Source organism: Oryctolagus cuniculus, chromosome 13 (genome assembly GCF_051225735.1).
Source record: "Oryctolagus cuniculus isolate XC-2025 breed Fujian yellow rabbit chromosome 13, ASM5122573v1, whole genome shotgun sequence".
NCBI classification, from domain to species: Eukaryota; Metazoa; Chordata; class Mammalia; order Lagomorpha; family Leporidae; genus Oryctolagus; species Oryctolagus cuniculus.
The window spans coordinates 99529612-99556592 of NC_142879.1; the positions used below are offsets into that span (position 1 = coordinate 99529612).

General features: G+C 38.6%; 1 protein-coding gene across 1 annotated transcript; it reads left to right on the forward strand.

Annotated features, from left to right (window-relative positions):
• Window positions 1-221: 221 nt before the first annotated feature.
• LOC149122795 (uncharacterized) lies at window positions 222-24555 on the forward strand. The gene is made up of 13 exons (XM_089311272.1): window positions 222-761; window positions 5956-6070; window positions 6238-6411; window positions 8960-9066; window positions 11029-11163; window positions 13550-13620; window positions 14937-14967; window positions 17643-17715; window positions 17942-18053; window positions 19647-19687; window positions 23048-23177; window positions 23466-23524; window positions 24400-24555. Exons 1-13 carry the CDS (start codon window positions 532-534, stop codon window positions 24553-24555), a joined length of 1434 nt encoding a protein of 477 aa, XP_089167398.1. The 5' UTR covers window positions 222-531.
• The last annotated feature ends 2426 nt before the right edge of the window (window positions 24556-26981 follow it).

The following is a 26981-nucleotide window of genomic DNA, read 5'->3' on the forward strand; positions in this document are numbered from 1 at the left end:
CCCAGGGGATAGGGGCACATGTGGCCCATGGGTCGAGCCTCACCAGGGCCCAAGCCACCTGGAGACACAGCCCACTATCTCCTGAGCCCAGGGGAAAGCTGTGGGGCTGCCCTGCTGGGAGGGGGCGGCTGTGCTCCCTGGGGGGCGCCCTCCTTCCCACTTCCTGGCCCTCCTGCTGCCTAGTTCTGCTGAGTCCAGGCCGCAGGAGAAAGTGGTGCAAGAAGCACTGCCCGGCGTTGGGGCGTCCTCCATGGCCCGGAGGATGGAGTCTTGGCCAACCAGGAGTGAGAGCAAGGGCCGCCTCGGAGGGGGAGGGGCTTCTGGGCGGAGTCTGGAGGAAGAGGAAGGAATGTCCGGGAGCGGAAGGGGCGGGGCTTAGCCTGGTGCACATGCGCGGCAGTTGTTGGGCGACAGTTACTGTGAGCCGAGAGGTTGTAAACCGCGAAGCTCCTCCGTTGCATGGTGGCTAGACTGCCACATTTCTTCCTATTTTGCTGCAGAGGTGGCTGAAAGCCCCTGACAGCCTTGCTTATGGAGAAATTTTTCTCCTGGTCTGTTAGCAAGCTTGCGAGAAAGCGCGCTCGGACGGTTACGGAGTTCGAGAAAAAGCGCTTGAAGATGCGGCCGCATTTTGGATACCGCCTGCTCTACTGGGAGCTTGGTGCCATTCACAGAGCTGCCAGCGCGGGCAATGTGGCCGCAGTGGAGAAAATGCTGATTTGCAGAAGAAGCGGTGTAGATGACGTGGACCACAAGAGCAGGTACTGGAGGGTGGGTAGCAGGGCCCAGTGCGGGAAGCCCTCGCCCCAGGCTCCCCTGCTTGCTTCCCTGGACACCAGTCCATGTTTATGTACACAAGTCCAGATCCACGTTGTGATACACATGATCAAAAAGATAACAAGAAAATTTCCATAATCTCTCAACCCCTGGGTTAAAGTCTGAGTAAACCCAATACCCGTTTGATGTCAGTTCACACCTGCGTGTACATGGGATTGTAGAAGGAAACCTTGGCATGAGAGAACTCATGTTTACCAAAAAGTGAGCTTTAATTTTATCAGTCTTACATGCGCCAAACAAAAATATCAAAGTTTAAAAATTTCGAGTTACACATTCTACTTGTCATTTACTGCTCTGCTAACACTCATTTGTAATGTAGCAAATAATGAGGTGCTGTTTTTGATGTAAACGTGCTGTTTTTAGAAATTAATCAGGTTTCTGACAGTTGAAAGGGCAAATGCATTGGAAATCCAAAAACATAATATGAAACAAAGATTTAGAACTTGATACTGGTAACATTTAATATTCATAAGAAAACACGGTTTACTTATGCATGAAATACTTCTTAACGGAGGAAAACTAGATTTTTATAACACAAAGCTACATTTCTGGTAGAGTTAAAAGTTGTAAATAAACAATGTGAGAAAAATTTCAGAAGAAAACAAAAAATGTGAAGCAATAAATTTTTTAGTGGCCAAAGACTTGATGAAGACTGAAGTCGAAAGCAAACATCCTGGGGTGAACAGTTCAGCACAGTGGGTGAAGTCACTGCTTTTGGATGCTGGTGTCTCATAGCTGAGTACAGGTTGGAGTCCTGCCCACTTTGCTCCTGATCTGACCCCATAGCTTTTGCCAGGCCTGTCCTTGGCTGTTGTGGGCATTTGGGGAGTGAATCAGTTAACGGCAGCTCTTTGTACCTTTCCTCCTCTCTCTTTCACTCTGCCTTTTAAATAAGCAGTTTTTAAGGAATTACTCTGAATATTTGCTTAGGAAATAAAATAAAACTTCCTGTGTATCTGGATGAAAATAACAAAACAAAACAATATATCTTCAAAACATTTTTACAACAAGTATATTTCAGGTGAAAAAAATGGATCTTCATTTTACAGAAATCTGTGCAAAGCAGGAAAACAACACTGAACTTAATTTTAAATTTGGATATGTATGTGTTGTAGGTATACAAGTGATCCATGGACATAGGAAACAGTATTTAGTGCCTCTGGTGAGAAAAAGAATTTAATTTGAAAGATGAATGAATGCTACTTTCCATCCATATAGTTTATGATAATGAATAGCAATTTTAGGGGCAAAGGTCAAATTGCTTGTGACTTTTTATATTGAGAATTTGGTTCTAAGTACTATGTCACTTTTTTTAAAGACTTATTTATTTACTTGAAAGAGTTACAGAGAGAGAGGAGAGGGAGAGGGGGAGGGAGGGAGGTAGGGAGAGAGAGAGAGGTTTTCCATCTGCTGGTTCACTTCCCAATTGGCCACAATGGCTAGAGCTGTGCCAGTCCTAAAGCAGGAGCCAGGAGCTTCCTGTGGGTCTCCCACGTGGAAGCAGGGACCAACGAACCCAAACCATCTTCTGCTGCTTTCCCAGGCCATAGCAGAGAGCTGGATCAGAAGTACAGCTGGGACTCGAACTGGCACCCATAGGGGATGCTGGAACTGCAGGTGGTGGTTTTACCTGCTACACCACAGTGCCAGCCCCCTGTGTCATATTTGAAAAATGCATATGCCCTCCACCCTTCAATTTCATTCTATTTATTTATTTATTTTTTTGACAGGCAGAGTGGACAGTGAGAGAGAGAGAGACAGAGAGAAAGGTCTTCCTTTGCCGTTGGTTCACCCTCCAATGGCCGCCGCGGCCGGTGCGCTGCGGCCGGCGCACCGCGCTGATCCGATGGCAGGAGCCAGGAGCCAGGTGCTTTTCCTGGTCTCCCATGGGGTGCAGGGCCCAAGCACCTGGGCCATCCTCCACTGCACTCCCTGGCCACAGCAGAGGGCTGGCCTGGAAGAGGGGCAACCGGGACAGGATCCGGCGCCCCGACCGGGACTAGAACCCGGTGTGCTGGCGCCGCTAGGCGGAGGATTAGCCTAGTGAGCCGCGGCGCCAGCCCAATTTCATTCTTTTAAAATAACTTTCAGAAGTAGGCATGCCATTTGTTTCTCTTATTAGCGCTTAAAATGGGCATATGTTAAAAAGAACCTACATAATGGACCTATAAATTATGGCGCATTGATAGATTGCTTTGATAGGTGACCATTAAAGGTGGAGTGTCCCACAGATGCATGTGGAAATACAAATATGTAGGCAGTCTGTATAACAAGTGAGAAAAGTGTTTGTTTATACATACACACAAATTGTGGACTGTGTTAGCCAACAAAATGTGATTAAAATTGTTACTTATAGGTATTTGAATTCTTGTGAAATTTTCTTTATCTTGTCATTTCCAGAGTGATTGGATGTAGACACTCTAGTTAAATTTTTAATATTATTGAGATTAAAGAATTACTTTGTTTTTAAACATGTTTGTAATGTTAGCTGTCTCTTCCAAACTATAGAACTTTCAGAAACTAATATTTAATGCCAATCATATGGCTGGAGTTGCCATAAATGTGTTTTTATAAGCTATTTTGCACTTATTGTTAGGCACCATGGATTGTGTGATCAATAGGTATCAATGAGCCATTTTTTCTGTTTTATAAAAACGCTTTATATAAAGATAACACACTTCATGTATTTCATATATACAATGTGAAGAACATAATGGTACTTCCCACCCTATCCTCCCTCCTTGCCTGAATCCCACCCTCTCTCCTACTTTCTTATTTTTCTTTTAATTTTTACAATGACCAAGTTTCACTTTACTTTGTAATCACAAGCTTAACCTTCCACTAAATAAAGAATTCAATAAGTAGTAAGTGGAAAAACAATGTTTTCTCAGGAGTATAGATAAGGGCTATATGCAATCAAATCTGAAAATGTCGATTTCACTCATCTGCATATTTTGTACTCTGTATGTTAGTTACCACAAATCCAGGAAAATGTTTTAGTTGCTTGTTGGGACTGGTGTATTTCCCTAAGCTTAATGATCTCCAATTGCAAATTGTTGTGAAAGACAGGGTTTCATTTTTTATGGTTAAATAGTATTCCATCATGGTTACATAGCACACATTATGCGGTCATCAGTTTATGTACATCTGGGTTGATTCCATATCTTAGCTATTGTGAGTTGAGCTACTATAAACATTGGGTTACAGATAACTCTTACATATGCTTACTTTACTTCCTTTGGGTAAATTCTCTGGAGTGGAATAGCTGGGTCATATCGCAGACCTATTTTTAAATTTTTTTTCCTACTCTCTTCCATAATAGTTATGCTAATTTACGTTCCCATCAACAGTGTATTCGGGTACCTTTTCCCCACACTCTCATGAGCATTTTTTATGTTTTTTGATTTTTGGATGAACACAATTCTAACTAGGGTGAGTGTGGAATTCATTGGCATTTCCCTGATGCCTAGTGATCCTGAGCATTTTTTCATGTGTTTGTTGTCCATTTGTATTTCATGCTTTGAAAAATGTCTGTTAAATCTTCTGCCCACTTCTTAACTGTATTTTCTGTTTTGTTGTTGTTGAGTTTCTTGAACTTCGTGTGTATTTTGGATGTTATTCCTTTATCCAATGTATAGTTTGCAGTGTTTTCTCCCACTCTGTTGATTGCCTCTTTACTTTGTTGAGTGTTTTCTTCACTGTGGAGAAGCTTCTTATCTTGATTTAACTCCATTTGTCTTTTTTTGCCTTTATTCCCTGTGCTTCTGATGTCTAATCCAAGAAGTCCCTGACTATGCCAATGAATTATGGTGTTTCCCCTATGCTTTTTTCTAATCATTGTATGGTTCTGAGTCCTAGGTTTAGATCCCTGAACCATTGAGTTTTTTTTTTTGTAAAAGCTAAAAAGTATGGATCTTGTTTCCTACTTCCGCATGCAGAGATCGAATTTCCGCAGCACCAGTTGATGAAGAGACTGTCCTTTCCCCAGGGAGTGATTGTAGCACATTTGTCAAAGATCAGTTGATGGTAGATGCATAGATGAATTTCTAAGATCTCTAATCTCTTCCATTGGTCCAAATGTCTATATCACTTTATTCCAAAACCAGGATAAAAAGTTAACAACCAAGAAAGACAGCTATAGACCAGTGTCACTGATTAACACAGATAAAAATCCTTAACAAATTCTAGCTAATGGAATCCAACAACACATCTAATAAAATCCTTCACCCAGATGAAATGGGATTTATCCCTGATGTACACAGACATTTTGACATATACAGATTAATAAATCTGCTACATCAGCTTAAGAAATCAAAGAACAAAACCATAGAACCATTGAATTATCTCAATAGATGCTAAATTTTTAAATGCTGCCAATTACAGTGGGAAAAGTAATGAATTATGATAAGCAGCACTTCAATGTGAGAAATGATAAAGTGAGAGGCATTGAGCATATTCAGAGTCAGTGAATTATAATATTTTCTCTAATGCTTCAAGGATATATGGAAAGTCAGGATAATTATATTATCTTACTCAATTAAAGTGCTGTTTTTAAGTCGTGGTATTAGTATAAGCAGCACTTCAATGTGAGAAATGATAAAGTGAGAGGCATTGAGCATATTCAGAGTCAGTGAATTATAATATTTTCTCTAATGCTTCAAGGATATATGGAAAGTCAGGATAATTATATTATCTTACTCAATTAAAATGCTGTTTTTAAGTCGTGGTATTAGTAATGACTGCGTCTGACAATTACTGAGCTGTTAGTTGTGTCAGCAACCGTTCTAAATATTTTACATAGATTTTCATTGAAGCATCACAATGGTAAACTGAGACAACTACTCTTTTTCTCCCCATTCTTTTAATCAGGAAATTGAGATACTCAAAGTCCTAGTCATAACTTAAAATAGGATTTAACCAAGCTGTGGTTAATGTAATGATCATGTTATTTTTCTTTAATAGGCTTCTCTTTCATTAGTTTAGTGACAAGAAGAGATGATAAAGTTCTTTGTTCATCAGAAAAGTATTTGTTTTGAGGGCAGGGGAATATGCTATTTTATTCTTACGATTACATGAGAAATGGCCTGTTTTGTGATTGTGCAATCTAATTTCCTATAGGACCGCTCTGCACTGGGCCTGTGCAAAAGGCCACCAAGACGTGGTAGCTTTCCTCATAAGCCAAAGATGTCTACTTGATCCGCAAGATAAAAGGGCTGCAACACCGCTGATAAAGGTATTTAGTGCTCGACCATTCCAGTATAGGAAGGGCTTGGTTTATATACTTAGAATAAAAATGAATTTATCTTATTTATATATGACTAACTGGTGAAACCATTGGGATGGGGAGTTTTTCTTTGAATTTCTAGAAGTTACAATTTATGATTGGTGTATTACTGGCAGGCTGTACAGTGTCCCGCTGAGAACTGTGCTACACTCTTACTGGATCATGGGGCTGATCCAAATATTGAGGATGAAATTGGCAACACTGCTCTCCACTATGTGGCCTACGGAGAAAATATAAGAATGGCCGAAAAGCTGCTTTCCAGCAATGCAGATATCGAAAAGAAAAATAAGGTATGGATCATCTAACTTAATGTTTAGACTATTGGAAATACATTTTTAAAAGATTGACATGTATAGAAGCAGTTTCTCATATTTGGGAGTACCAGCTGCATCGAATGAAGATATTTTATGAAAACTGTCCCAGATTTAAGTTTAAATATTGATACCATTGCAGAAATACTGGAAAGGACAGACTGAGAGGCATTTATGGCCAGTATTTATGAAAGCACTGAATTTGTTAAAGGTCAGACATATTTTCAAGGATATTTTCCCAGTTACTTTTTTCTAAGCGGTGCAAAAACAGGAGAAGTCCAATTTTGTCTTGACAAAGGCTTTTGCTTAAAACTCAAGAAGAAAGCATGTTGTAGTAAACAGAAATATGGCTGTTGCTGTCCATTTCCTAAATAAGTTTATTTATATAAAAGTTACCTTAGAGTGTCAAGGGTTAACTGGGAAACTTTGCAAGAGAAAAGGATAGAAGAATGAAACATTTGTAAATTAGGTAATTGAGGGAAAATACGGAGATGGGATTTTTGATTTGTTTTTGTTGAGTTTTGTGTAGACCAAGTATTCTTTGATTGAAAGTATAATAACTTGTACTTTCATTAATATCATTAATAAGTTGTAAGTTTGCTTTGGGGAACCATATTTGGAGTGACTAGGTGGTGATGAATGTAGAAAACAAGAGGGAAGAACAAATGATTGACATTTTATTATGGTAGGAAGAGCTGCTGAGGAAAAGTGTCTAAACTCAGCTCTCAAATAGAGAATGTCTTTGTGGGAAAGTAGAAGAAAAGGATCCTACAAATAAATCTAAGTTGGACTTTGAGTTTACTGTTAGTTGATTTATTCCTACTCAAGAAAAATGAAATGGGATGTTCAGTGTGTGTGTCTCTTACTCATTCCTCGTTTTGGTCAAGTCTCCAAATGATGTGTGTGAGAGGAGAGATGGAAGTGGTGGTTGTCTGCTGCACCAGTTCTCGGCTGGAGTTGTATATCAGAATGACCTGGAAAAACTTACAAGTCTAGTTAGTCTCTCCAAGAGTATTTTATTTCAGTAAATCTTACTACGTCTTTACATGTATACTTAAAAACCTATCTCTGAGAGTCTGACAAAACCCTTGTTAAGAACCACCAAACTGTTAATTGTAATGTGTAAGTTCTTAGGTCTCAAAAACTATTAAGAATCTTGAGAAGAGTTGGAGTTTGATGGATGCTACATTCGAACAATACTAACCTCTGATTTTATCTGTCTTTCTTTTCCTTTGTAGTTATAAATTCAAAGAGATAATACTAATAATTCTCAGCCTACAGAATAACACTTACGGATAGTTTTACAAAGAAATGTATATTGCAAGCAGGGCTTTCTGGTTAGAATTATAGCAAATTATGAACCTTTTTCCTCATTGAAGCTTTATGATACACAATCAAATCTTGTTGTGTTGAATTCATGGAGTGCTGACACATAATCACTATGGCAGACTTAAAATTGAAAGCCATGGTAGTGTTAAGAATATTTGGATGGACATTCTTTTAATAGTTCAGTTTCAACATTCCTATATCTCAAATATCCATTTGACTAAAACCTGTCAGATTTAAATACAAATGGATGGTTATTTAACTGTTGGAAAATAGTATATTGGGTGTGCCCTGTTGACTACATAGTGGGCCTGATCTTTCTTTTTGTGAATTAGGTGATGCTAAGAAAAGTGAAGATATTACATGTTAATACCTGCTTTATACAAAATCATTTGGAAATGCATTGCCAGCTGATACAAAGACTCAAAGGAATCGACTGAACATGGTGCAGAGATGTGTGTAGTTTGCCTCTGTAAATTGTTTCAAAATACAAAATTTGGGAGACTGATGCACACCTCTGACTGTCAGGATTATCTGAAGGATTCCAATCAGGGATCCTTGAGCTCAGATTACTGAGTTGTATGCTGTACAGAAGGTTTCCTATTTTTAAAGGGCAGATACCCTCCAGTTTGCTTCTCTCCCCACCTAGGGGAACACAGGATGCATGGCTTTGTTATATTTCTCAAACAGATGATCATGACATTTTTCTGTTGGTGGACAGTATATAATTTGTGCAAAAGTAAATGTTCTTGGAAATATGTATTGAGAAACACTATTTTTGAGACAATAATTTAGGTCATCAGTTGAATAAGAATGCTTGAAATATTAACTACTATGTCTTAGGGTTTAGGGCTACAGAGGTAAAACATGTAGCCCTTGCCTTCCAGAGGACCTTGTGTTTTTATTGTGTGCAATCAAATAATTGTAATATTCCATGGTGAGTGTTTTGATGGAAGCAGTGAACCCTGGAATGCAATTGTTTGGAGTGAGTCTTGGTGATGAGTAGGTTCCATGCAATGAGGCAATGGAGAGGAGAGTTTTAAGAGGAATGTGCAGTACATGTGGAAGCACAGGGTGGGAAGAAAGAGCCTCCTTTAATTTACCTTCTACATTTGATGTCCGAGTTTGCATTGTCATCTGAAATATGTTCAGTTCTGTTGAGAAATATGTAATAATGTGAATTGTGAATCATTTTTTACAGACTGGCCTCACACCACTGTTAGTGGCTATTCAACAAAACCAAGAAACTATGGTCAAATTTTTAATATTACAGAATGCAGATGTTTTTGCAGTTGATAATCTAAACAGGTAAATTATTTCATTCTATATTTTAAACTCAGTGATGTTTATCAGTTATACAGTGATTCAAGTCAGAAATATGAAATAAAATGTTAGTATATTATTGAGATACAATGAAAAGTAACAATAAAAATCTATCTGGTAGGAAAGCAATTATGCATACTGGCCAACACAAGGAGCTACATAGGAATGGTCATATTCTCTTATGATAGTGACTGATATATTTTAATAGTAATCTGATTTTTGGTTGTATAGTCTGATATTAATGAAAGGTTATTCATTTTAGTTTTACTGTTTTAATAAATATGAGTCACTATTGAGCTTCTTAAACATTCTGTAATATTTTTAAAATTTTTCCACCGACGGAGGGAAGACCTTTCTCTCTGTCTCTTTCTCACTGTCCAACTCTGTCAAATAAATAAATAAATAATCTTAAAGAAATCTTTTTTTCCTACGTACTCTACTTTTTTTTTTTTTTTTGACAGGCAGAGTGGACAGTGAGAGAGAGAGACAGAGAGAAAGGTCTTCCTTTGCCGTTGGTTCACCCTCTAATGGCCACAGGCGCAAGGCGCTGATCCAAAGCCAGGAGCCAGGTGCTTCTCCTGGTCTCCCATGGGGTGCAGGGCCCAAGCACTTGGGCCATCCTCCACTGCACTCCCTGGCCACAGTAGAGAGCTGGCCTGGAAGAGGGGCAACCGGGACAGAATCTAGCGCCCACATACTCTACTTTTAAAAATGCTGTAGTATACATAAATAGGAATTGAAAATCATTTTGTCTTTTTGCTGACTTTTTTTTTGTTAATTTCTTTCTTCAAAGTATATTGATGTTAAGTTATACTTAAGCGACTGTAGGTGGTTATTAGCAGATAGTATGATTTTATCGTTTTTTTCATTCTGCTTTATTTTGATATTTGATATTTTTAAAAGCATGGTTTTTAAAAAATTCTATGAGAGAGAGATTAGAGAAACACACAGAGAGAGAATTAGAACTCTCTCACTTCAGTTTCACTCCTCAAATGCCTGCAACAGTTCAGGCTGGGCCAGATTGAAACTTGGAGCTAAGAATGCAATAAAGACTTTCATGTAGTTGCAGGAATCTAATTATCTAAGCTGAATATAACTAATGTCTTCCGGGGTCTGTATTAGTAGGAGGCTACACATAGAAGATGAATCTGGGAGTCAAACCAGGTAGTCTGATATGGGAAGGGGACTTCTTAATTGGTGTCATAATACCAAGATTAAATGCCTGATCCTTATAATTTTATTTGTAATTAGTATGGGAAGAGGGAAGAAATGTATTTACTTAGATAAGCTTTTCCTTTGATGATGACAAATAATAAATGAGAAAGAGAAAAGACATATAACACAAGGCTTAATTCTCAGATGTCCAACCTGTTGGGTGTGCAACCTTGGGAACATTAACTATTAAATCGAACCTGAAGTGAAAGTGGGATAGTAATGTATCCTGTCTTTCAGATGTAGTTGTATATAATGTCATATATAAAATGTAATTCAGTAGCTGACACGTGGTTGTCACCATTGCTAACTGAAACTGCTGTGACTATTATTGCCATATAATATAAGAGCTTTATGCTTTCAGATAGCTTTTACTTACCTGACTGGGATATATTTAATATTTAAAACTGGGGAAGTAAGAGTGAATTCTTCACTTAAAACTGCCTGGTTTAAACAAGTGATCTCAATGGTGTTACTATCCCTTAAAGACTTCAAATTAGTAACTTCTATGGAATACCCCAGTTAGACAAGAGGCTTTATTTTGTTTCTTTCTCTTTAACCCTGGAGATAATTTCTGGAGATCAGCATTTGATATTCCAAGATGCTTATGTCCATTAATACAAGTAAATGATCACATATACATAGGCAAGATATTAACTTGGTAAAATAGAGCCACTCAGCTGTTTGAGTAGCCTCATTGAAGTTTTTAATGAAGTTCTCTTTCTGTTATTTTAGAACATCCCTCATGTTTGCGGGACGGTATAGTACGGAAAACATAGTACACATGCTTCTTGAACTAGGGGTTGATGTGCTTTCTGAAGACATTGCTGGACATTCTGCTAGGGATTATGCTCTTCAAAAACGTAATATGTAAGTGTTTACACTAACATTGTAATCAACATGAAGTTGAGGTGTAAGTAATTCATGTTTTCAGATGACTTAGCTCTCACAGTTTTTGGAATGGCAGTGAGTCCCTTTACTTCAACAGTCAGAAACTAAACAGAGGGGCAGGTGCTGTGATGTAGAGGGTAAAGCTGCCACCTGAAGTGTTGGCATCCCATATGGGCGCCAGTTTGATTCCTGGCTGCTCCACTTCCGATCCAGTTCTCTGCTATGGCCTGGGAAAGCAGTAGAAGATGGCCCAAGTCCTTGGGCCCCTGCACCCGCATGAGAATCCCAGAAGAAGCTCCTGGATCCTGGCTTCAAATCGGTGCAGCTCTGGCCATTGCAGCCAACTGGGGAGTGAACTATCAGATGAAGCCCTCTCTTCCTTCTCCTCCCTCTCCCCCTCCCCCTCCCCCTCTTCCTCCTCCTCCCTCTCCCCCTCCCACCTCCTCCTCCTAGTGCTTCTCCTGTCTCTGTGTAACTCTGACTTTCAAGTAAAATAAATCTTTAAAACAAAAAGAAACCAAAGAGAAAGGTTGGCTAGTTAGAAGTACAGATGGGTACAAATTCTTTATCTCAGAGATTTGAAGGTCTTTATCCCTGCGACTGCCCACATTATCCATATCATTTCAAATACAACCCCTGCCATGACCCTCCAAACAGTGTCACACCTTCCTAGTTCTACTTAGTTGGTTAGGCCTTCAGTGTCCAGATTAGCAGGAAATTTCATATTTTGTCCTGGGAGCTGCCTCTTAAATTCTTTTTCTTGAGTTTTACAAGAAGCCAGGAAGTTCCATAAGCCTGACAAGGCAATCTTCCTTCATCAGAGAGATAAGGTTCTCAAGGCAATCTTCCTTCATCAGAGAGATGGGGTTCTAATAATTCTTATTTTTTATTGCTTCCTTTGTTACCAGGATTCTTTTACTGATCCAGATCCCCAGTCTTCGTGGTGATGTGCACTTATATCCTGAGATTAAAATGTCTATTTGTTGACTGACATATGCCTATATACTCAGTCACTGTCCACAAAGTATTAACACCCCACTCTGGCTTCCTAGGTTTTGGCATGTATGTAGCCGAAAATAGGCTATTTATGAGAACCTCAGGTGGCATCTACTTCTTAGCCTTAAACCTTCATGACGTGTTCTTTATAAGGTTCTTGACTTTGCTAGTAGTTTCTACTTGGTACCATTCTGTTGTCAGACAAATTCAGATAATGTAGGAAAAGATGAGAGTTTATTTAATGTTTTGCACCAGATATGTACCCTAAGGCTTCTTTATAGTCTGGGCACATATGTTCTTGGTTTGTGGAATGTCCCATGTATGTTTCTGTGCTCCAGAGTATGTGTTGGACCTAAGGTGATTTGTTTGCTGTAATAGTGAAGATGGAAATCTAAATTATGTGCATTTTATATCAGATTTTCAAAGTAGTTTTAAATTCTGCCTCACAACAAGCCATTCTTGAGAATTCTCTGAATCTAAAGTATGTTATATGGATTTAAGTGAGCTAAGCCCCATGCATAACTTCTCAGAAACCATGTAATAAAGTGCAGTTTGATCTTCCAAGTTAGGTGGAGTTGAACAGGGACGTTAAGCATCATACTAGCAAATATCAACTGGTGCAGAGTTTGAATCCTTGAAAGGAATAGTAATAGTCTGCCCCAGTACTTGACAGCTCTTAGTTTTGTACCCTTAGTGTGAATGATCACATCAATTATGTTACCTAACTTAGTGAAGTGATATATTTACAAATGCATGTAGCTGCAATATGTTAAGTAGATGAGGTATCTATGGTTACAGCTGTATGGAGTAACTAATAGCCAGAATGAGAAACTAATGACATTTCCTGTAGCCTGAACAGTGAAAAAACACACTACAGGTTTTCTTTGGGATTCCAAAATAGTTTCAGTAGTAAATTTCAAGAACAAAGTATTCCATTGCTTGATTTCATTGAGCATTTATATATTTTATATATTAACGCATTAAATCATTAAATTTCTATAACTACTAGTGAAGACATAGGAAAATCCTTACTCTTTAGAAGAGTTTGAGGTTAAAACAAGTGACTTGCCCATACCTGTTGGCTACAGAGCTGAGTCTTCTGAGTTTATGATACCTTATTATGTCCTGCTAATTTTAGTTAATTTATTGAGTTATACCACCTTTAATTCAGGACTTCTTCACCTTACTGTTTTTCATCTTAACAATAAGTTTAAGAAAATTATATTGTAGAACATATAATTATGAAGTGCGTTGGCATAATGTAAGTTCTGGTACTAACTTTGAACTATCAGAAATATTCTAAGGATTTGATACATTTGATAGTTGTCCTTATCAATACTGAAACAATTTTATTCATTCTTATACATAGGCAAAATTACCAACTCATTTCGTTGTTTCGAGAAAATGCTGCACTTGAGAAGATTGTAAATACAAATCCAGGTAAAACTTCTCCAGCTAGTCCCAACATAGGAAAAAAAATATAAACATAAGAAGTAGTTGATCACAGAAGAGCAGTTACAGATAAGTCAATGATTAATTATATGTGTGTTTTTCTTAATCTTTCTTAGGAATCAAGTATTTAGAAATTTTAGAGGTTTATTGTAGGATATTTATAATCTGAAGCACTATTATTTGAAGAAAATCACTAATTGTGGCCCTTTATCTCTTTGTGGCATTTGTGTAATTTAGAAAAAGATACATATCTGTATATGTGTGTGTGTGTGTGTGTATGTCTGTGTCTGAGAGGCATGGAGACTTACAGAACAAAGCTGCCATCTACCAATTTGTCCTCCAAATGCTCACAATGGCCTCGTTTGGATGGAAGCCATAGACAGGAGTCAGGAACTCCATCTAGGTCTTCCACGTGCTTGGGAGGAGCTTGATTACTTGAGCCTCACTGCCTCTGTGAGTTTGCACAGGCAGCAAACTGAAGTCAGAACATGGAGTTGGTAATCAAACTCAGCTACTCACACATGGTTACATGGCCAAGAACTTGGGACATCTATTGCTGATTTCCTAGACCCGTTAACAGGAAGCTGGATTGGAAGTGGAGCAGCCAAGACTTGGACTGGAAACCATGAGGGAGGCCAGCACTGTAGGCCGTGACTTTATCTGCTGTGACATAGCACTGGGACCCTACAATCTTTTATACTTATTCTATTAGTGATACAATTGTCTCTCAGTTGGATTACAGTCTTTGTATAGAGCATATGTTTTCCATATCATCTTAATTAATTGTATTATTCACTTTACATTGATAAATTCAAAGTAGCAGAAGTAAGGTTCCATAATGGCTATCAATGATGTAGTTAATAATCACTCTGCTATAACTTGTAAGTATGATCAAAAGCATCTTTTCTTTTAATTTTTATTTTCAGTTTATGTGAAATGTAGAGATGCAGAGCTATAGATAGCCAGTAGAGAGTGTTATTTCCTTCTCTGATAATTTCTCCCTAAATTCCGGCAATATCTGGGCTGGGCCAGACAAAAGCAGGACTCAGATGGGTCACAAAGACCCAATTGCTTAAGCCATAACCTCCTGCCTCTCAGGGTACGCTGAGAGCTCAGTTTGAAAGCAAAGCTGAGACCCAAACCCAGGCACTCCAGTATGATGTGAGCATCTAAGAAGCATCATAACTTCTGTGTCAAACACCTGGCTCCAAAGCTGTAATTTTTAACAATGTACTATATATTATAACATTCTATATTATTCTATCATTGATTTAATTTAAAATGTATTTACTTTTCTTTAATAGATGATGAGCATTCTAAAGAATATAGAAAAAGGTAGGGTTTAATGATTTTTAAAACCATTTGTTAACTAATGGAAAGCAAAGAAATGCATTATGTATTCTCCTCTGGGCTGGATGGATATTGTGTACTTAACATTTGTTGCTTGTCATAATTGTCCAACCAGTTTTCAATGTATGTGTTAATGTAGTTTATTTCCTACTATTTAGGCAACTATAGTGCTGAGGGGTTGATTGATTGGCCTATGAACCTGTAGTAAAATAATTAACTGACCCATATCAGCCTGCCTTACTCCCAAATGGATTCTCTTACCCTTTAGCATGGATGGATACAGACTTATACAATAGTGGCATCAAGATACAGGTCCAATTCAGATAAATTCTGAATTTACAATGGCTAATATATGGAATCAAACTAGATGCTCATCAACTGATGAATCAATAAAGAAATCCTGCCATATATATATATATGTGTGTGTGTATATATATGTATATGAATATATATATATCTTCCATCCATGGTTCATCCCCAAATAGCTGCAATGGCTGGAGCTGAGCTAATCCAAAGCCAGGAATGAGGAGCTTCTTCCTGGCTCTCACATGAGTGCAGGGACCCAAGGACTTGGGCTATTTTCCGTTGCTTTCCCAGGCCATAAGCAGACAGTTGGAAAGAGTAGCTGCAACATGAACCAGTGCCCAACGGGATGCTTGCACCACAGGTGGATTTTTAGAGTCACTGGGAAGAGTCCATATCAGATAAGACTGTAATGCTATATCATCTACTTCATGGTCCCCCACACTCAGAGGGGTAGGTAATCTAGTCTCCCTTGAGCACTAGGGGCCTGGAGGTGGATGATCTGCAAAGAACTTGGTCCAGGGCAGATGTCCTCTCATGCCCACCTCTTCTTTCCATTTTCTGATGTCTCTCCCTGGTATGTATTTGGTAAGAGGGGGATAGGATTAGCTGATAAACCCTACAGAGCTACGTGTGTCTTGCTGTGGCAAGATGACTGAGCCTCAATGTAGCTTGTTTTTTAGAAGAGGGAAGTAGTGCCTACAATTGTATGTTTGGGCCGGTGCTGCGGCTCACTAGGCTAATCCTCCGCCTTGCGGCGCTGGCACCCTGGGTTCTAGTCCCGGTTGGGGTGCCGGATTCTGTCCCGGTTGCCCCTCTTCCAGGCCAGCTCTCTGCTGTGGCCAGGGAGTGCAGTGGAGGATGGCCCAAGTGCTTGGGCCCTGCACCCCATGGGAGACCAGGAGAAGCACCTGGCTCCTGCCATCGGATCAGCGCGGTGCGCCGGCCGCAGCGTGCCGGCCGCGGCGGCCATTGGAGGGTGAACCAATGGCAAAGGAAGACCTTTCTCTCTGTCTCTCTCTCTCACTGTCCACTCTGCCTGTCAAAAAATAAAAAAAATAATAAAAGAAAATAAAAAAATACAGTTGTATGTTTGAGTCCACTCTTTTCTCAGGGTTCTGTGCTTTGTAGGTTTAATACGTTAATGTTTGAAGTTGTATGTGTTTGTAAGCTTTTTGTTACTTACAGAAAAAATATCTGTTGGCTAACATACAGAGGAATAGGATTTATTTTGGCATAAAGTTTTGAGATTCACAGTCCAAGAACAGGTGGCAGCATGATGAGGATGTTGGTTGGTGGAATGAATACAAAGGGAGAATAACACGGTGCACCCAGCAGCAGAGAGAACAGTTGTATAGTTCACTGCTCTCATGAGAACTTCATTCACAATACAAGCCCCCGGTGACCTAAAGACCTCCTTTAGGCCCAACACCTAGACATCATAGTTGCATTGTTTCTACTTTTAATCCATTGACCATTACCATTTATCCATTAAATAAGACTTTGCAATCTAGCCACAAATACATGGGCCTTTTGTTGATATCTGAACTCTTATCCAAACCACATCACTGTGCTTGACACCAGAAGAGTTATTTGGGGTTAGGAGCTCATAGGAGGCAAGATATTTAGATACCATTAACAGAAACAAAAGTACAGGTACCATGACTCTTCTCAGCAGCGTCTCCCTTCTAAGTACATAAGCACCTATAGTCTTACTGGTTTACGTTTACCTGAATGAGGAAACAGCAACACTTATTTGGGAAAATCACTGAACATCTTAATATTTCTGAGAAGGGCATTTCCAACAACAACCTACACATTTGTTCTGTGATGTATATATCTTTAGCTTTCAAATATTTCAGATGGTTCTAGGGATTCTTGGTATTATTTTAAGGTGCTGGAAACAACAGGCCTTTTAAAGTGATTTCTGTGCTGAAGAATTAAGATTGCATTTTGGCATGACACAGCCTGGTCTATAAACTGAAAGCAGGCAGTGTAAGATAAGTTATATACCTTTCTCGCTTACCATAGGTGACAGTGTTCATTGCCTTGAGGTAATGAAATGTATGGCAGCCACGGATGAAATTTGCATAAGCATCTTCAGGGTGAACAAGTTGTAAAGTTTCTGCTAGTATATTGATGTTCACAGATTTTTTATGGGATGTATTATCTTCACCAAATATTTCAGTGGGGTGAGAGTAGTGTAGGCAGAAATAGATGATGAAAAGTTTTTCTAAAACAAGAGTCAAATTTTCATTGTACCAAAAAATACCATTTAGCAGAAGTTTAGTTGATGTTTCCCCTGATTTTTTATAGAAAATATTTAACTATTTTTCTTATATATTTTTGTGCACAAGGCTTTTGGAAATACCTGATGTTAATCATGAACTGCTTATATCATATGAGAAAGGCCTCAATTCATTTGCCAAGGTAAAATGCTCTATTATGGAATTAATTTTCTTGCTCCGAGTTTTTGTTGACTCTATGTCTACTCCCACTTTAACGTACTGCAGTAAGTGCCTTCCGTGGACATATTCTTCTTTTCCTAGGACAGTGCCTATGCTTTGATTTACAGAATAAATGTCTTAGTGAGTGAATGGGTGGTGGGACAACTGAGTGAACATGCTTGCTGAGGTTGTGTTTTTTTTTCCTATAGAAAGACTTAATTCCAGGACATACAACTGCCATCATTCACAGTGCACCAGAAGAGCAACCCAATAACGACAGAATAACTCGTGTTCATGGAGTCCATGAAGATAACAAATGTGGTAAGTGGATCAAAATTTCTTTTGTAAATTTTAAAATTGAACATTTTTTAACATTTGATATATTATATATGTGCACTTATATACATTTTTCTCAAAAACAGTAATATTAATGTAAGAAAAATGTGGGATTCATCACAATGCTAACAGTGAGGAAAGAAGGATGTATTGATGAAATCCATTAAAGACAATATGATTATAGACCAAATAATACGGTATCCATGCACTTTTTGTACTTTCTATAGCTTCCATATATAAAACATGTGAGATTTGGTTTTGTGTGACTGGCTTATTTCTCTAGGATAGTGATTTCCAGTTCCATCCAGTGTATGAAAACCTTCTATTTAAATGTTATTGTATGAAGTTTAATGTGAAGCCATAAATATGCTACCCAATGTATTTTATTGTTTTTTTTTTAATATCTTTCTTCATAGGACCAAATTCTTCTTCCTAAAACTTCGTCAACCCTTTGGAATTCTTTCTTGCTGTTACTTTTACATATTGTTGAATTACTCATGGAGATGTGTGTGTGTGTGTGTGTGTGTGTGTGTATTTATATTTGCTCTAATGAGGCTTTAATGTATGTACATTTACTGGAACATTTTGAGGAAGAAAAGCACAACAAGAAAATTTGCTTTTCTCAGGACTGAATCATAGAGTAAATCTATGGGGATAACCACATGATGGCATGGCATAGAAATAGTAGAACAGATCAATTTAATGACTAGAAAATCCAGAGTTAAATTAAAATATAAATTAGCATATTTTTTAAATTGATAAATGGAACTTTATTTCAGATGGTTCTAGGGATTCTTGGTATTATTTTAGGGTGCTGGAAACAACAGGCCTTTTAAAGTGATTTCTATGCTGAAGAATTAAGATTGCATTTTGGCATGACACAGCTTGGTCTATAAACTGAAAGCAGGCAGTGTAAGATAAGTTATATACCTTTCTACCTTACCGTAAGTGACAGTGTTCATTCCCTTAAGGTAACAAAATGTATGACAGCCACGGATGAGATTTGCATAAGCATCTTCAGGGTGAACAAGTTGTAAAGACCAGTTATTCTCAGTTTCTGCAAGTATATTGATGTTCATGAAAAGTGAATAGTGATAAGAAACAAAATTTTAGTTCTTCCAATATACCACCAAGGGTATAATAAATAACCTGGAAAGAATATTTGTATAAGATATATTTCAACAAAGACACAGCTATTATCCAAACCGTTTAGAGAACTCTTAAAGCTAAATTTAAAAAATACCAAACAGGCTTAAAAATAGGAAAAATAGCGGAACAAACACCTTCCTATGGAAGATAAACAGATGGCAAGTGAACTGAAGAAGTGATTCTGAACATCATGAACTGCTAGGGATTTCAAAACAGTGACAACAGTGATTGCAGATAAGGAAATAGAGCAATAGGGATACTCATTCATTGCTCTTCCATATGCAAAATAGTATAGCCACTCTGGAAGATAATCTATGGCCATACACCCTGAATGCGCCTGATCCCATCTGTGTATGTGTATTTAGAATTCATAATAACGTTTATTATCAGATCTATGACTACCTCTTATAGAAATGGTGTTTACTTTAGGAGCAGAAGATGAAGCTAAAGAATCAACTTCAGACCCTGAGGTACTGTCTCTTGTTATGATATTTTAAATATAAGCACTAAGTGATGTTCAAATCTAGAATGGAGTGCTTGTTTCTTCTGTCTTTTTAAAAATAGGCAGAAGACAGAGCCCTGAAGCTGTGCCCAGCAATTCAGCCGTATAGGCAGGGACCTGCTGTCTGCCCTGTAAAGCAGCCTGGCTCTGGCTGTGGGCAGGGGCAGGTGGCAGGTGGAATCTGGGGACTGCTGGTAGCATCAGGGGTACTTGCTGTTCCCAAGACAGAATAAGGGATAGCCGCAGTGTTGCTGCAACCACTTGGGTCTGGGGATTTGGAAAGAGGCAAAATGGAGTCTTTCTTTTTCTTTCTTTTTTTTTTTTTTTTTTTTTGACAGGCAGAGTGGACAGTGAGAGAGAGAGACAGAGAGAAAGGTCTTCCTTTGCCATTGGTTCACCCTCCAATGGCCGCCGCGGCCGGCGTGCTGCGGCCGGCGCACCGTGCTGATCCGATGGCAGGAGCCAGGAGCCAGGTGCTTTTCCTGGTCTCCCATGGGGTGCAGGGCCCAAGGACTTGGGCCATCCTCCACTGCACTCCCTGGCCACAGCAGAGGGCTGGCCTGGAACAGGGGCAACCAGGACAGAATCCGGCGCCCCAACCGGGACTAGAACCCGGTGTGCCGGCGCCGCAAGGCAGAGCATTAGCCTAGTGAGCCGCGGCACTGGCAAAATGGAGTCTTTCTTAGGGCAAAGAAGGCCCTCAGACACAGTCAGCTTTCTAGGTAAATGAAAACCGAGGACGGTGGAATTCTGTAGTTAGGGCCACTGCTCTGCCATAATGGTGGGAATCTTAGAGGCTTCTGCTTACTTTCCTCAGCGAGATAGAGTCCCCCTGGCCATAACACCAGCGTAGGAGCTACAGTATACTTTGTTCTTGCCTCTCTCTGTACTGGCTCTCTGAGCCTATTGCCATTTAGAGTTGTCCTTACTTCCTTACCAAAGATTTCCTTCAGTCAGTCTCTTAGACACCGGGTGTTTCCTTTGCTGTGCTGGTTCTTCCCAGCGGTGGAGGTGAGTGCAGGGCCTCTGTATGCAGCTTTTTTTTCCTCTCTTCTCTCTCTCAGACCTCATCATACTAAGCATTAGAAATGAGCAAGCCTCACACCATGAGACAGCCATAATCATGGTGATATTTATATTGTCACTTGTGGAAAACATAATGTGAAATGAATGTCACATTTTAGGAGCTAAAACATGACTCCCTATTTATCTCTTTGTAGAGATTTTTATAACTTTGAAGATATTGCCTAGTTGGAAAAGAGTTGCATATGTACCTTACACATGTATTTGCTTACTGTTGTTTGAACATTACACAAAGGAAAGATTTCCTGACTACGTTGCCATTTGACTCAACCCATAGTAAAAGTTCTGAGAAAAAAAAATGGTTGGAGTACTCAGGTCCTAGCATTGGTGTGGCTGAGCCCTGGCCCTTACAGGCTTTTGGAGAGTGAATTAGCAAATGGCACCTCTGCAGGCCTACTTCTCTGTGCCACTCTATTTCATTTTCTCTTCTTCCTGCTTCCTTCTGTCTCCTTATTTTTTGTGAGAAACTGAGATAATTTTTAAAATACAAAAGGAATAGTCTGGCAGCTCAACCTGCTTAATCAGAGTACTGACTCTCAGGACTTTGTTTTGTGACATTTAAAGCAATCAAGGCTTTTGAAAAACAGTCCTCCTGTAGCCTCTTATATTTTTTCACAGAACTATATTTTTAACAGATTTGAAAAATGCTTATTACCATAAACTCCAGAAGCACATATTCTCACTATAGTAAGAAATGTATGTAATATTTCAATTTATAAATTAAAATTTTATTTTAAATTCTTGAAACAAATGTAGAAATATGAAATTTTGTATGCTGCAAACGTATGTAGAAATATGTAATTGAAAAATTAAATCTCATAGGTTCTGCCTTTTTATTTTCGTTTTCCAAATTTCAGAATTCAGTTTATGTTTACATTATTTGCTTATATTATTTTAATGTTTTACAAATATTTATTTATATGTATTTTCTTATTATATGCTTTTTCTGAGTGATTTTGTCTATTCCCATTTCTTTTGAAAAATTTTTAGTGACTAAATATGACACATTTATGGGTCACAGTATTGTATTTCAGTGCATTATATATATATGACTATATATTTGTCTACTCCCATTTCTTTTCAAAATTCTTGAGTGACTAAATATGACACATTTAAGGGCCACAGTGTGGTATTTCAATACATGTATATTATGTGTACTGAGCAAAACAGGATGACTAAGATTTTTCATTCCTTCGTGTTACTTTATGATTGCAGGTTTGAGGATTCTTCTGTTTGCTCATGCAGTGTGTGTTAGGTTATTGTAAAACATAATTCCCTCACAACTTTGTTCTTGCCTCTCTCTGTACTGGCTCTCTGAGCCTATTGCCATTTAGAGTTGTCCTTACTTCCTTACCAAAGATTTCCTTCAGTCAGTCTCTTAGACACGGGCGTTTCCTTTGCTGTGCTGGTTCTTCCCAGCGATGGAGGTGAGTGCAGTAGGAAGTCATTCCTTCAATGTAACTCTGGTTTCTTACCCCTATTTCAAATTTTCTCTATCCCCCATAACCTCCCACCCTCTACTTTTTGTTTTGTGTTCAATGTTAGTTTTTTTTTTCCTTTGACACAATGTGGTTTCTAAGTTCTCTGTGTGCATCAAATCTCGTATTGCCTAACTGAAGACATTTTCGTACATTGTGTATTTCCTGCCAGAGTGATCCCTTAAACATATTTGTAATCATGTAGTTCAACTGCTTATTGAGTAGATTTCCATTCCAGTAGGGGAGAATTCACATTCCAGCATGACCATTGGTTTGGTCCTTAGGTCTTAAATCTGCCGTACATCACTAAACCCCATTCTACTAAGGACGTTCTCATTGTAGCTCCATATCTGGGGCTGCTAATTTGCCTTGTTTATTGCTATACAATATTTTGCCTCATCTGTGCTGTATACAATGCCTTCATGTCTTACTTTTGATTTCATTTGATCTGCGTTTCAAAATGTAGCCCCAAATAAACAATATTTGCTGACCTTCCAAGATTAACTCGAGGATACACTTCTCTGCCTATTCTTCTACTATATATACTTCAACGATGCAAACAGTGATTTATACTTTTCTGTTCTATTTTCCCATGTCTACCTCTAACTGAACATGGGGTAGAATCTGCTCTTTGTGTATATGCTTAGATTTTTCAAGGACTGGGCCTATGACTTGATACACATAGTAAATCCTGTCTCACTGAATGAGTAGCTGAGGGGTTGAGAAATTGGATATATGTGTTGAATTTGTATTTTATTGTTCTGTAGGAAGGAACGTCAACTATAGCGGGTAAGAAGAGTAAAAAACGTTTTTTCATCACTCAAGTTGCTCCACAACAGCCAATTAATAAACATGGGCTGGACTCTGATCACGCATTGGACAAAGATAACAAACGTAGTGAGTGCATATCTATCAAAACTTACTATTAAAATACAATGAAGAGAAATGAGTAGCTCTGAATTGGATATCCATGTATGTTGAGGGTTTTCTTTGGCTTTTTTTAATATAACCAACTTCTTCCTGAAACAGCTTCAACCCTCTGAAATTCATCCTTACTATTCCTTTTATTTCATTGAAATATTCATTTCATTGCAATATTCATGAGTGGAGAGAGACACGCCTTTATGTAAATTGTTTCCATGTGAATAAATGTTCTCACTAGTTGATCTGTTACTGCATTTGTAGGTAAGGAGTCTACCTCCCAAAGAGATCCTGAAGACAACAACTCACCAAGGAATTCGAAGGTAGTGTGTCTTCTTGTGATTTGCAAATACCTGATTTCAGTGATGTTAAAACAAAACTGGTGTTTGCTTGAAGGTATAAAGTTACTTGAGAGACAGCTACTTACATAAGACAGGCAGATAAACATTTTCGCTATCTTGAGAAGGGGTGGTGTGATATCTCTTTGAGGCACTGATATGCATTTCCCTGGTGGTTGGTGATGTTGAACATACTGTCATATTGATTGCCATTTCTATCTCTTATTTGGAGACAGGTCTGTTGAGGTGCTGTGTCCATTTCTGAGCTAGATTTGGTGTTTGTTCATATATTCTTGACGATATTTCTTATCTGGGGGAGAGTGGGATACCTAGTACCTATGTAATACAAGCTTCCCCTTACTTATCTGAAGCTACGTAAAGGAGAGGTTTTGAGGCTGTCTTGACATTCGCTTCAGCCAACTCTCTTGCCTTTAGAACCTAGGAAAGAAGAATTAGGAGCTAAACTCTTGGCCCAGTGGTGAAGAAGTCAGATGAGCTATCTACCTCACACCTCGGATGGCTTTCTGTCCTTATTTTGTACCCAATTCTAACTCTCGGCCAGAAATTAAGCAGTATTTCCTGACCTTCCAAGACTGAATTGAGGATTCTCTTTTCTGCCTTTTCTTCAACTGTATTGACTTCAGTGGCAGAAATAGTGGTTTATACTTTCCTGTTGTATTTTCCCATGTCTACCTCTAACTGAACATGGGGTACAATCTGCTCTTTGTGTATATGCTTAGATTTTTCAAGGACTGGGCCTATGACTTGATACCCATAGTAAATCCTGTCTCACTGAATGAGTAGCTGAGGGGTTGAGAAATTGGATATATGTGTTGAATTTGTATTTTATTGTTCTGTAGGCAGGAACGTCAGCTGTAGCGGGTAAGAAGAGTAAAAAACGTTTTTTCATCGCTCAAGTTGCTCCACAACAGCCAATTAATGAATATGCGTTCAACTATGATCGTGGATTGGACAATGGTAACATGGGTAGTGAGTGCCTATCCTTCGAAACTTAATATTAAAATACAATGAAGAGAAATGAGTAGCTCTGAATTGGGTATCCATGTATGTTGAGGGTTTTCTTTGGCTTTTTTTAATATAACCAACTTCTTCCTGAAACAGCTTCAACCCTCTGAAATTCATCCTTACTATTCCTTTTATTTCATTGAAATATTCGTTTCATTGCAATATTCATGAGTGGAGAGAGACACGCCTTTATGTAAATTGTTTCCATGTGAATAAATGTTCTCACTAGTTAATCTGTTACTGCATTTGTAGGTAAGGAGTCTACCTCCCAAAGAGATCCTGAAGACAACAACTCACCAAGGAATTCGAAGGTAGTGTGTCTTCTTGTGAGTTGGAAATATCTGATTTCAGTGATGTTAAAACAAAATTGGTGTTTGCTTGAAGGTATAAAGTTACTTGAGAGACAGCTACTTACATAAGACAGGCAGATAAACATTTTCGCTATCTTGAGAAGGGGTGGTGTGATATCTCTTTGAGGCATTGATATGCATTTCCCTGGTGGATGGTGATGTTGAACATACTGTCATATTGATTGCCATTTCTATCTCTTATTTCGAGACAGGTCTGTTGAGGTGCTGTGTCCATTTCTGAGCTAGATTTGGTGTTTGTTCATATATTCTTGACGATATTTCTTATCTGGGAGAGAGTGGGATACCCAGTACCTATGTAATACAAGCTTCCCCTTACTTATCTGAAGCTACGTAAAGGAGAGGTTTTGAGGCTGTCTTGACATTCGCTTCAGCCAACTCTCTTGCCTTTAGAACCTAGGAAAGAAGAATTAGGAGCTAAACTCTTGGCCCAGTGGTGAAGAAGTCAGATGAGCTATCTACCTCACACCTCGGATGGCTTTCTGTCCTTATTTTGTACCCAATTCTAACTCTCGGCCAGAAATTAAGCAGTATTTCCTGACCTTCCAAGACTGAATTGAGGATTCTCTTTTCTGCCTTTTCTTCAACTGTATTGACTTCAGTGGCAGAAATAGTGGTTTATACTTTCCTGTTGTATTTTCCCATGTCTACCTCTAACTGAACATGGGGTACAATCTGCTCTTTGTGTATATGCTTAGATTTTTCAAGGACTGGGCCTATGACTTGATACCCATAGTAAATCCTGTCTCACTGAATGAGTAGCTGAGGGGTTGAGAAATTGGATATATGTGTTGAATTTGTATTTTATTGTTCTGTAGGCAGGAACGTCAGCTGTAGCGGGTAAGAAGAGTAAAAAACGTTTTTTCATCGCTCAAGTTGCTCCACAACAGCCAATTATGAACTCTGATCACGGATTGGACAAAGATAACAAACGTAGTGAGTGCATATCTATCAAAACTTATTATAAAAATACAATGAAGAGAAATGAGTAGCTCTGAATTGGATATTCATTTATTTTGAGGGTATTCTTTGGCTTTTTTTAATATAACCAACTTCTTCCTGAAACAGCTTCAACCCTCTGAAATTCATCCTTACTATTCCTTTTATTTCATTGAAATATTCATTTCATTGCAATATTCATGAATGGAGAGAGACACGCCTTTATGTAAATTGTTTCCATGTGAATAAATGTTCTCACTAGTTGATCTGTTACTGCATTTGTAGGTAAGGAGTCTACCTCCCAAAGAGATCCTGAAGACAACAACTCACCAAGGAATTCGAAGGTAGTGTGTCTTCTTGTGAGTTGGAAATATCTGATTTCAGTGATGTTAAAGCAAAATTGGTGTTTGCTTGAAGGTATAAAGTTACTTGAGAGACAGCTACTTACATAAGACAGGCAGATAAACATTTTCACTATCTTGAGAAGGGGTGGTGTGATATCTCTTTGAGGCACTGATATGCATTTCCCTGGTGGATGGTGATGTTGAACATACTGTCATATTGATTGCCATTTCTATCTCTTATTTCGAGACAGGTCTGTTGAGGTGCTGTGTCCATTTCTGAGCTAGATTTGGTGTTTGTTCATATATTCTTGACGATATTTCTTATCTGGGGGAGAGTGGGATACCTAGTACCTATGTAATACAAGCTTCCCCTTACTTATCTGAAGCTACGTAAAGGAGAGGTTTTGAGGCTGTCTTGACATTCGCTTCAGCCAACTCTCTTGCCTTTAGAACCTAGGAAAGAAGAATTAGGAGCTAAACTCTTGGCCCAGTGGTGAAGAAGTCAGATGAGCTATCTACCTCACACCTCGGATGGCTTTCTGTCCTTATTTTGTACCCAATTCTAACTCTCGGCCAGAAATTAAGCAGTATTTCCTGACCTTCCAAGACTGAATTGAGGATTCTCTTTTCTGCCTTTTCTTCAACTGTATTGACTTCAGTGGCAGAAATAGTGGTTTATACTTTCCTGTTGTATTTTCCCATGTCTACCTCTAACTGAACATGGGGTACAATCTGCTCTTTGTGTATATGCTTAGATTTTTCAAG